The 13,037-nt window shown below is 37.0% G+C and overlaps 1 protein-coding gene across 6 annotated transcripts in view; it reads left to right on the top strand.

Moving 5' to 3' along the window:
* SLC4A4 (solute carrier family 4 member 4) overlaps positions 1 to 13,037 on the top strand; it is a 354,105-nt gene that overhangs the window by 276,602 nt on the left and 64,466 nt on the right. For all 6 annotated transcript variants that reach the window (XM_067035812.1, XM_059067191.2, XM_059067198.2 and 3 more), the window contains exon 15: positions 8,231 to 8,301. In XM_067035812.1, coding sequence (XP_066891913.1) covers positions 8,231 to 8,301 — 71 coding nt within the window. The remainder of the gene's footprint in view (positions 1 to 8,230; positions 8,302 to 13,037) is intronic.

Below are 13,037 nucleotides of genomic sequence, written 5' to 3' on the forward strand. Positions count from 1 at the left end.
AATGTATTAATAGAGGTAATAGATGTTCTATTTCCCACTATGCCTTGATGGTTACATAGCAGAGGGTATATAGGAAAGAAGATGATTCAGTTCAAAAGCCCAGAATGAAAACTGAACAATATCCAGTTGAAGGACAATTCACAATATTTCATTCATCACCAACATCCCAATTTAGAAAATTGTTAGTGTGATAAAATATAAACCATAAATTCTTTGGAGTAAAGGAAACTGAGTTTGAATTTTAGCTCTAGTTAGCAGTATGACCTTGGACCAGGCTGATTTCCTAATGTCATTGTTTTATCATCTGTGAGCTGGGTTAGTAATTGTACCTACTCTTAGAGGTTACTATAAGGATTAAATGAAATAGGATATGTAAAATTGTTTGGCACCTAATAGTAAAAATTTGTTGTTTTTCTCACTTCTGACTGTCCCACAAAAGATGGCCCCAGCAGTTAAATCTTTTAGTTGTATTCTTTTAAAGGGGTTCACACATTTAACTTCACTAGAAAGGGAAGTTAAATTTAAATTTCCATTTTAAAATTCAATTTAAATTTTAAATTTTCCTAGGAAAAGATATTGACTAGGCTTCACTGTAACATTACCAACAAATAAACAAAAACTAAGGTACTGTTGTAGATAAAGAAACATTGAGGTGGTATTTAAAGGGAAAAATGTTAAGGAGTTCAGTGCATCATAGTTAGGTCATTTAATACTATACCCCTGAATCTCAAGACTACAAAAGTGTTGTACACTATACACACTCATGTAGAAAAAGGCTTTAAAGTCTCAGAGGTGAGATACCTAGTTCTTCTAAGAAGAGTCTATCTACGTAATTCATTCAGAAACATTAATGCTAGAATTCTGTAAATAGGGAACAGGACGTAGACTTTCCTCCTTCTCTTTCCCCCTCTCCTTCCCTTCCTTCTCCTGCCTTTCTTCTTCCCCTTCTGCTATCAACAGAGATTTACTGAGGGTGTAGTTCACTGCTTTTTAAGAATTGTGCTACTTGCAATGAAGCAGAACACACACCACGCACACACACCACACACTTACACATGCATGTACACACACATAAACACATATACACACACTGCTTTTTATAAAGTGTGTTGCTTTTTAATTAGTGTTAATTACTTTTTGAATGAATAAGTTCTGAAATTCATTTGACCTAGACTTTATAAGTAAATTTCTACCCTAGTATCTTTGTTCATTTGCCTAATATGTCAGGGTTGCAGTGACTGTACACTTAAGGGCATCGTTAATATTTTGGAAAGGGTCAAAATAAATTTTCTGACCAGGTGTTGGTTTTGTATCTGGAGGGGAAAAAGTCTTGCTAAATATGATAAACAAGTTAGAAAGGCAAGGAAAATTGCCTCAAGGGGAGAGACACTATACTCTTAACAGAAGGGGTATATCTTATCGATTCAGTGTTGACTGTTCCAGGGAGAACATGCTTAATAATGGATGAATGATTAAGAAGAATAAAGCCTTTCTCAGGCACCGATCACTGTCTGTAGTATCTCTAAGTAAAACATGGCCTTTTTCCTGGCATGAAACTGTCAGACCAAGTCAAGTGATTGGAAGTAAGCATGGCTTCCATTTCCACACCTTGGTTATATTTACAGCATGAGGAGGCTTCCAAATGCTTTAAAACTATCGTCACTAGAGTAGAATTTCGTTACCTTTTTTTGTATGTAATTTTTCTATTATCTTAATAAACGCTATGCACCAGTATGTCATAACCATTAAAAAGAACTGCTGGATCGTGTCTCCTGTGGTCCCATATTATAGTCAATATGTGCTTCATAATTAACCCATTAAAAGAAAATTAGGACATAAAAGATAACCCTAATTCATCTTCCATGACCTGCATCATATTCTATGCAGTTTTATTTTTATTTTATGTCATTCCCTCTTTTGCTTATACAGTGGGTTTAAGTCATAGACCGAGGGTTGAACAGGAGGTGCAAGGCTTTCTGCTGTAGCACTGCTTAGGCTTGCATTTGCCAAGATACTTTACCAGCGCAGCTGACATTTTGTCATTCATGGTAACATGGTCTTTTGAGATAACCATGGATATTTGAAAGACCCATCATTTTAGTTTCCTTTTATTGACCTAACCTGTATTTTAGCAGTTTCTATATAAAGCTTGCAGGAATCAGAAAAGGAGAAGCAGTGTATTTGGATAATCACCAGACCTGGATAATTCTCTAGCTTTGGGTTTGAATAAAACCCAGATTTGGAAAATGTCCCTGAGAATAATGTCTGTGCACATCCTAAGTGTAATGATGGGTGGGTATGGAAGAGAAGTTTTTGTGAAAGTAGTGGCTAAATATATCCAGCTTATTACCAGATAGTAGCTCAGCTCCAGTGCAGCGTCATAGATGAGCATATGAATAGAGTGTTCATGGATTAAAGAACATCTTACCTTGAACTTGTCTAATGACAGTGGAAATCTCAAGCATGAAGTTTTGGTAAACATAACTTAGGAAAGCAAAAAGGATAATAACAAGAAATAGTGAGTAAAAACTTCCTATTAATTTTGCTTGTTTTAACACTTAAGGCTGAGATAGTGGCAGGTAATTTCCCAAGAGCTACTTCTTCCAAAGTTTTCCTCCTTCACTTTGTCATCCCTACAAAAGCCATTTTTGTCCTTTTATTGATCTGGAAACTTAAAGCATAAATACTTAACTTTATCAAGAGGCACTCGTGTGGTCAAGTTATCCAGAATCCTTAAATACATCCTACATGACCATGCAGGCAAGACACTTATTCTAAATTTTATTCTGTATTTATTTTCCAGTTACTTAGTTGCCTTAAGATGTTGCCTACATAGAATGGAATAAAACATTAAAGGTTTGTTATCATGGAGGATACTCTTGAATTTTTTCTTATTCAGAGCAGGTTCATCAGTTCCACCCTAAGAAGCTATGTTGAAGGTATAAATTCAGATTTGACTAACATTTATTAAGCACCATCCAAATGCCGACATTTTACTACTGGATTTTAATAAACTATATTTTAATATATATAATATTTTAATAATAAATATGTATTTGATCATCACATAAACCTTATGAGGTAGCTGGCATTCTTCCTGGGGTCAAGTTCTGCTTTCTCTGGGTGGTGAAGCTAATAGTAATCTTAGCTATATTTATTTAGAGTTTACCTGGTACTGGGCAGTGTGCTAGCAATTTTGCCTGTATTGCCTTATTTAATCGGCACGGTAACCTTATGAGGTGGATGCTATCACATCCAGTCTCACCAGTGCGGAACCTGTGGTCAAGAGGAGTGAGGTAATGTCCTCAAGATTATGTGGCAAGGGAGTTGGGGCCACTGTGCTCCAGAAGGTGGAGCAGCCAGCATTCCAGTGCAGTTCTCCTGGCACTCCTTTCTCTATACTGTGAGGTGATGGTGCTTCAGAGCAGGCAAATCTGCTTCAGTGGCTGGTTGTTTCTCCTACTTGACCTCTTAGCCTCAAGTGCTCAAGTGAGCTTTGGTGCATATTCCTGATGGTACCATATCTGGTAACGTGTAAAGCGGAGGATTTATGGGGTAGTTCCTGGTGCCAGGTCACTAGAGGATAAAGAAGAACAGCCTTAAACAGTAGAGTTGATATTCTCTGTGTAGGATGTATATATCATTGATGTGTGTATATCACCTCCTTGATCTGCTCATAGCTCCTGCAGCTTGTTCTTTATCTAGATCTCTCATTAAACACAAAGACTAAAAGCCAGCTTAAGGTAGAAAAATCACAGACACATTTTTTTCTTTTTTTAATATTTATTTTATTGACAATTGATTTACAATGTTGTGTTAATTTCTCCTGTACAGCAAAGTGATTCTGTTATACATGTGTATACATTCTTTTTCATATTCTTTTCCATTATGGATATTGAATATAGTTCCCTGTGCTATACAGTTGCTCATCCATTCTCTATATAATAGTTTGCACCTACTAATCCCAAACTCCTGAGCCTTCGCTCCCCCAATCCCCCTCTCCCTTCTCAACCAAAAGTCTGTTCTCTGTGTCTGTGAGTCTGTTTCTGTTTCATAAATAAGTTAATTTGTGTCATATTTTAGATTCCACATATAAGTGATATCATATGGTATTTGTCTTTCTCTTTCTGACTTACTTCGCTTAGCATGATAATCTCTAGGTCCATTCTTATTGCAGCAAATGGCATTATTTCATTCTTTTTTATGGCTGAGTAGTATTCCATTGTATATATGTACCACATCTTCTTTATCCATTCATCTATCAATGAACATTTAGGTTTTTCCATGTCCTGGCTATTGTAAATAGTGCTGCAATGAACATTGGGGTGCATGTATATTTTTGAATTATAGTTTTGTCTGGATATTTGCACAGGAGTGGGATTGCAGTGTCATATGCCAACTCTATTTTTAGCTATTTGAGGAGCCTCCAAACTGTTTTGCATAGTGGCTGCACCAATTTACACTACCACCAAGAGTGTAGGAAGGTTCCCTTTTCTCCACACCCTCTCCAGCATTTGTTACTTGTAAACTTTTTATTGATGGCCATTCTGACCAGTGTGAGGTGCTACCTCACTGTAGTTTTGATTTGCATTTCTCTAATAATTAGTGATGTTGAGCTCTTTTCATATGCCTGTTGACCATCTGTGTGACAGACACATTTTTAAACATCTATTACTGTGTTCATTCCTCCATTCCAGAGGATCAGCTAGAATTTGATACACAGAAAGGAGGATCAAGACGTGAAAATCCAAGGAACATAAAATGATCAACCTGTGTAAATTACCTGAAACCAAGTATGGGACATAGGCTGTCCCAGTGACAGTTGGCTCATTCTAAATTAACCAGGTTCCTAGAGCAAAATGTTTCTTTGCTTCATAAGCCATGGTGCTAAGCAAATAGTGAAGACACAGAGTGCAGTGTGTTTTGGCTTTTCCATTTCACCTTTCCAGAATCCTAATTAAGGATATTACAGATTCTATACACACAGATCATTCTGCAATTGGTTGACAAAATATTTGCATTGTATGTGTCTGAATCCAAGTGGTGACCAAGGGCTCTTGTAGATCAAGTTTCCAATTGGAATTGATCATTCTCTCTTCTATGAGCTTAAAGAAATTACTTTTAATCTTATTTATGGGCTCTGCCGTATCCTGCCAATATGTCTATTTATAGAGGTGCTTGTTTATATATTTATTTGGAAGTCTTCCTCTTGAAGCAGCTACTTATTAAAATAAGTAGGAAAAGTATATACTTCTTACTTTTGTTTTGATACTGGTCTTTTGGGATTTTGAGAGCCAATGTGCATAGCTTGTCTCAGAGGAATATTGAAAAGATGAAATAAACTTGGATGAGCAAATGGACATGTATCCAGAACTCGAGAGTGGTTACTAAAAGTTCAGATTGGAACTCGTGGTCTTTATTATCTGTCAATCATTTCAAAAGGAAAGAGCCTGGAATACCTTCCTCCTCCCTCCTCACTACTTGTTTCACACTAGGCAGAAAAGTGTGTTGCAAAAAGACCTTCACTCTGTTATGACAGGAAGCTCATAAAATTGCATTAAAGAATCTAGCTCAGGAAGGGCAGCTTCCCAGACACCCTCTGAATAGTGCCTTTGATTTCTCATGTGCTGTTTTCCTTCAAATGCTCAGACAGGTCAGACATTTCTGTTTACAGTAGAGAGATCCACATCATCTAACATTGGTGAATCGTTATCTCCCGCCTTGAATTCTGTGGCCACATAAATCATCTTGATTTTGATGAATAGAAATATTGGGTAGGAAAAGGAAGAATGATGGACAAGGTTTCGGTACCAGCTCTACTTCTGGTTGACTCTGTAATCCTGGGCAAGAAACCTGGCGTATCTTGCCTCAGAGTCCCATCCAACATAAAACGGGTATAAAAGTATACCTGTTTTGTGCTCTTGTATGTTGTAAAATGAGCAAATAGAATAATGTAAGAAAATGTACTTTAAGCTCTTTAGAACAATATAGTAATAAGATTCTAGGTTTTACTACTAATAATTTACTAACATCTTCTTCCTTCAGGGATTTATGTTTTGTCTTACTCTTTGGGCCAAGCATCCTTTATTCTATTTTGATTCTTTCTGTGACCTATAATGAAACACAAAGAATGAAAAAACAGAGCCTGCACGTGTGCTTGTTTTACTGATGAATTAGGGAAGCCCTGGTGGCAGCTAGCAAGAGGTTAAAAGTTTAACAATTCCAGGGCTTCCCTGGTGGCGCAGTGGTTGAGAGTCCGCCTGCCGATGCAGGAGACACGGGTTCGTGCCCTGGTCCGGGAAGATCCCACATGCCGCGGAGCAACTGAGCCCGTGAGCCATGGCCGCTAGGCCTGCGCGTCCGGAGCCTGTGCTCCGCAACGGGAGAGGCCACAACAGTGAGAGGCCCGCATACCGCAAAAAAAAAAAAAAAAAAGTTTAACAATTCCAGAGCCTTCAAAGATCAGAATGGATTGCAAAAAACTAGGACCAAAGCGAAGTATTCTCTCCCCTTTTGTTTTCCTTATTTCAATTCTTTTGCCTTTATCTGCTGTCATTCATTTGTAGTCATTGAATGACCCCTTTCCTAGCTTCTCTTACTGACAGTAAACAATTGTTTTACAGCTTTATTGAAGTATAATTGACAAATAAAATTATATTTAAAGCATACAACATGATGATCTCCTTATGTGTATACATTGTGAAGGGATTCCCACTAATTTAACTAACATATCCATCACCTCACATATTTTGTTTTATTTGGTGAGAACACTTAAGTTTTACTCTCTTAGGAAATTTCAATTCTATGGTATAGTATTATCAACTGCAGTCACCATGTTATAATTCGATCCTCAGACCTTAGTTCTCTTACAACTGAAAATTTGTACCCTTTTACCGGCTCTCCCTATTTCCCCCACCAGACTTTTTTTTGACTTTTTTTTTTTCTAAGATTCCATCTGTAAATAATACCATGCAGTGTTTGGCTTTCCATGTCTGATTTATATCACTTAGCATAATGTCTTCCAGGTTCATCCATGCTTTTGCAAGTGGCAGGATTTCCTTCTTTTTTAAGGTTGAATAATTAACAAATATTTTTGAGTTCCTGTTAGTTAAGTGCCAGACTGGGCAGATTCTGGGAAAAAGCAGTGAACAAGGCATGCCCCTTTTCTTCTTCCTTCAGGGATCTTATATTCTAAATCGAAACAGTCAAATAAACCAGTTTGTTTCCTCTTAGAAGTTTATATAAGTGAGACCTAAAACACGGCAAACTAAGAAGACAGCCTAGGGGTCTGGGGACTGGGTTGGGGGGCGCTCCGGGACCAAACAATAATTAGCAATTTGGATGTTAAATGAACTTTGTGAGCCTCAAAGACAAAAACTTGGTACGTGTTGTTTCATAATATTTCCGTAAATGAGGGATAGTCTCTGCATAACAATTTATTTTCTAATACATAAAGTTTCAAATAATAGGAAAAGAGCTTATCCGATAAAGAAAAATCTTGTAATTATAGAATACTTTTTAAATACTATGTTTTAATTTTAGACTCATAGTAGAAGGGAAGCAATGAAATATTTCAAAGATGAGGGTTGGTTTAATAAATAAACTAGGTTCTTCTGCAAGTGACATCTTCATAAATTTACAAATGATGCCAAACTGTATGAAAATGATTTTAAAATTTGATGAAATATTCATGCTCATTATAATAATACATTATATATAATTTATTATTTAGCACTTTTTTGTTTTCACACATTTTGCAAAGATATACTGTCTCATATGAATTCCAAATTTCCAAAGTTCCAAAATCAGCTGATTCTTAATTAGTAAAGCTTCAATTCATGAGATTTAACTGTGCGTGAAGCCAGTGATCAACTTCCTCACTTATTTACAGCCATTTTTTCCACTGGGCAAAGTATATTGAGTGCCTTTTAGTAACATAGAAGTGTTTTGTTTTGTTTTTTAACCTGAAACAAAGTATAATATCATCCCTTTAAATATTTGTCATTGTTTCTTATCGGATTAGAGCACAAAAGACATGTCCAAATTTTTGGTTGTTTTATGTAGGTGAAAGGTGAATACAGTTATAATAAAGAAAAACTTATTGTGCCTTTATGTTTTTATTGAAGACATTTTTTTTAATGCCTAAGCCTGCTTGTTTAGATTCCTAAATATGCATATAGGTCACTTTAATTTTATTTTTACAGTAAAAATAATGGTCTTTTGCTTACAGTTAATATCTCCATGTCTAATGATACCACATTGGCTCCTGAAGATTTGCCAACTGTTTCTTCTACTGACGCGGTAAGTGGCTTAGTATTTCCGATTATTTGCATATTGTACACTCTAATAATAATTCATAATATGATGTCTCCCACCACTCAGCAAGCCTAGTCTGAACACGTATTTAATAGTCAGTGATGGTAGAGGGACAAGAAAAACATTTTCTGTACTCTAGTCAGCTTTTTTTGCTTTTCTTTTAAACTTAAGTGCAAACTTAAGTGCACTTAAAGTGCAACATACTTTTCAAACCTTCTCAGGAATTTGACTGTTATGTGCATTAATTGTCACCTTGAAATATTTTCACAAGGGAAAGTGAACAAAGTTGCAAAGTGAGAACGTAGTATCCTCTCTTTGTTTCTAGTACGATTACGAATTCTTCTGACTACCAGCTTGTGCTGTGTTCCCTTCACTGAGGGTGACTGTAGCAGGACACTTCCCATGTCCCTTAGAAAGGACCGTGCCTCTGTCACATGATATCCTTTCCCATGGCTTGTAACCAAGGATCTTTAAGAGACTGGAACTAAGCTTTAAAAATGAGCTGTTTTGCATGGAAGGTCGCACACTGGAAGAAGACTTTTGTGTTAGAGAAAAAGGGGAAAGTGCTGTTTCAGACTTGTAATTGTGTTCCTTCTACACTGGATATGGAATCTTACCAAAGAATATCAATCTCTCAGTTATAAAGACAGAACCCATACATAATACTTTGTATTGATCGAGTGCCCATCTCTCAGGAGACCAGAACACTTCTGCAGATATTATATAATCAGTGCCCACAACATCCCTTTCAAAGATAATGCTTTGTATCTTTCCTGGACAACTCTCACTTGACCCTGTTTCTCTCTTGTTTTCATATTCAATGGCTCTCTTGACTTCTTTCCTTACTGTTTTCTCTGACTTTCTCCAAACTTTGCCTCTCTGTTTCTTCCATGTTTGAGAGCGTGTGTGTGTGTGTGTGTGTGTGTGTGTGTGTGTGTGTGTGTGTGTGTGTTTGTGTGTGAGAGAGAGAGAGTGTGTATATGAGAGTATGTATATGTTTTAAAGGACACATATAGAAGAGAGTTCAGTTTTCAATCTTCAAGCCAGCCAGCCAGCCTAGTGCCTAAAAGGATGTGACTAAAACACAGAGAAAAATACTTCCTTCTAGACTTTTAAGGAATTTAATTAAAATCTAATTAAAAATTTAAAATATATATGTAACTAATTAAAACGGTAAGTTCATTTGCAATACAAATTAATAAAATACTTCCAATGACTTAAAAAGAGATTGTTTCCTAACTTAATTGTTTTTGTAACTAATCAAGGAAAGCTTTAAAATTAATGAATTTTTTAAGCCCTGTCTTTGGACAAGTCCTGGAGAGACTCTAGTAATTGATATGTAATTATAATAAGATGTCACTATAAGATTCATGGAAAACAAATGTAAGTTGTGGTTGACTTCTGGTATGACCATGACAGAGGACATAAAGGCACAATTATGATGATAACTTAGCTACCATTTATAAAGCATCTACAAGAGACCAGGTGTTTTATACATATTATCATCATTATAAACCTTAATATGTATTGTAATCATTAACACAACCTACTGGGCATAATTATCTCCATTTTATAAATGAGAGCAACTGAAGCTCCAGAAGGTAAATAACCTTTCTTGCTCTAGGTCACATAGCGATAAATTAGTAGAACAAAGATTGAACTAAAGTTTGGGTGGTTCCACAACCTGTGGTATTGGTAATACGCCATGATGCTTCAGTGTTTGCAAATTGGAATGTTTAGTATTGTTTACTTTTTTAGTTCCTATGAATGCTCTATACTCCAGGGCAACAGTCCCTTCATGTGTGTATCAGTTGCACACCTTAATTAAAATGTTAAGTTGCTATGTCCTGCACCTCTAGAGAAGAAATTAGGGAAAAATATGTAATGTGTGTGTATGTAATTATAAAGGACAACTTTTATTCTGTTCTTTATTTCTCCTTTTCTATCCGTATCTATTCCTTTATGTATACTTCGCATAAACACACACACACACACACATATTTGATCCAAAAATGAGTGTTAGAGAGGTAATATGATTTATTATCATCACTTATAGCACCTACTATTGAGCACCTACTAGGGGCCACGCTCTTTACATTAACTGTTTATAATCCTCACAATACCTTTGTGAGTTACGATGTTACCTGTATTTTATAGATGAAACACAGGCTTATAAAGGTTAGCTGACTTTCCAAAGGCCATATGACCAATATATAGTAAAACCAGAATTTGGACTCAGGGCCTTCTAACTCCAAAATCTGCATATTTCCATTCTTTGGGGAAGCAGAATTGCATGTCCTATAGAAGGACTTACAGATACTTAGTTCTCATGTCAGACTGCCTGGTTGCAAAGGCAGGGCTCCACTACTTTAAAAACAGTCTGTGGAACCTTCTCAGCTTCCCATCTGTAAAATGATGATGATAAGAGTATTCCCTCAAAGATGCTAGAAGAGCCAGATTAATAAATAGGCGAAACTTCACAGAGTGGCTGGCACATACTTGCCTCTCAATCAATGTTAGGTACTGTTTTTATTCTATTTAGGTGTTCTTATCATTCTACTTGGCCGTTTGTCACCAAAACTCAGGTTGGTGGAGAGAAGAAATTGAAAGCCACTGCTTCTGACCACTTACTGGGTCCTCTGTGTGTTTGGCCACACTAGCTCAGTTCCCCTGAACCTTTCCTGAGACCTACAGTCAGCAGGACTTTATTTCCTTCTTTTCATTTGGCCATAATTAGATCATGAAAGAAGGTGCTGTAAGAGTGACGTGCAGCCCGTGGGCACCCATGAGACGCCCTCTCACAAGGCCCTAAGAACATCCTATCAGAGGAAGGAAGGCCTTTTCTTTTCAGCTTCATTATCATGAAAACAAGCTTTCTTCTTCCTTGTGGTATGGGTTTGTCTTCTGGGGGAAAGAGCAGGAAAAACGAAGCATGAGAGCATTTAGACAGAAGTTAGAACTCAAGAATAACCACCCTTCAAGATAAAAAGCCAGATTTTCCATTATTTGCATTTATTGTTGGAATCATTGTGTCTTTAAATCTTCTCACCTTCATCAGTTTTCGCATTGATTTCTCACTTGGAATATCCCTTCAGCCTGCAAAACAAAGCTCTTTAAAAGGGCTCTGTAAATCTTTGAGACCAGCCACAGCTTATCCACACTGTATCTAAGCAATTAGTGTTGAGATTTGCTGGCTTCCACTTACCAGCTCTTACAGGGAGAGAACAGATTTCAAAATCTAATGAAGACGTGATAGAATGGACTGGTTAGTATTTGTGTTTCATGTTAGATTCCTTTTTGTTTTCGTTTTTTATTAAACTGAGTCATACCTTGAAAGACACAGTTCTTATGTGCTCATTGCAATGAGTTTTGACAAGTTTTTACCTCATGTAACCACCACACCAAACAAGATATAGAACATTTCCATCATTCCAGAAAGTGCTATGAAATGCTTTATTTCCTGTTTTATGCCCCAGCTTTTTGAGTCTTGGGAGATCTTTCTTTGCCAAACTGCTCTGCACGCCCCCGCCCCCCCCGCCACCTTCAGAAGGCAGATGCCTTAGCCCTTTCAGAAGTGGCTGAATGCCATGGAGGGGTTTCTCTCTGCTCTCCTGCCCTGCTTCCCATCTTAGGAAAGTGGCATTCTTGCATTTGATGGAGAGGAGACTCTGTGTCTAAGAGGGGTTTCTCTCAGCTCTTCTGTTGAATCTCCAGGCCTTTATGAACTATCTGTGCACTTGACAAAGACTATTAGAAAATTTGATGGGTGGACGGACGCAGGCTTTGTCGACACCTGAGGCTCCACAGAATTCCAACGTGTCACCCCAGACTACAGGCAACCATTAAAAATTCATTAAAGATTTGGCTTATTTCTCCATCCCTCCATCTACAGTACATTTATCTTCCACCTGCTGCTCTGCCAGGGATGAGGCAGTCATGGATCTCTTCTCTCCTATGAAGGTCTTGTAACTTTGGAATTTAGTTTATTTAGGTTTCTTTGCATCCTCATCTCACTGGCTGTAGTTTTTTAAACTATGATTTTATAGCTTATCCTGCTTGCTTTTGTTGTTAGGTTGGGACAACTAACAGTCTCCTGTAACTTTCTATATCTTAATCATAAGTAAACAACCAATTAGTTTTGGTATTTCACAACAGTGTATATAACTACAGTCGCAGCTCACATACATCCTGTAGACCATAAAGTAAGATTGCAGATCACTGCAAGTCTGGCTTACCCACTGCGGGGAAAAAAGTCCTAAATGAGTACATTAACCACTTAACCTTGAGACTTTTATTTGTAGCATTACCCTCATTTATAGATATATTTATATATAAATATACATGTGTGTGTGTTTAAAGGCTTATATTTTACCAGTTGATACTCAAAGAGAGCAATGTAGACTCTTTAATTTTTATTTTTGAATTTTTTTGCTTATTATATAACCCAATGAAGCATATCATGATAGTCTACATGGAGATGCTGTTAATCATGGGCCTAAGGCCTGTTACAGTCTCATAAACACCGCTTGGCAGTCAGACATGGAAGTAAAAGTGCTTTGACTTGGTGTACCTTCAGGGTGAATCTAGGAGCTAACGTTCATTTTCATGGGAAATGGAATGTCATATTAATCTTCTTGTGCGTAGCATCCTTGTGATTTTCTCTCATTAAGAAAGTGAAGTGCAAAAACTATTCTGCCCTTAAATCTCCTTAAAGAGTACTT

The sequence above is a fragment of the Kogia breviceps genome, chromosome 6 (genome assembly GCF_026419965.1).
Source record: "Kogia breviceps isolate mKogBre1 chromosome 6, mKogBre1 haplotype 1, whole genome shotgun sequence".
NCBI classification, from domain to species: Eukaryota; Metazoa; Chordata; class Mammalia; order Artiodactyla; family Physeteridae; genus Kogia; species Kogia breviceps.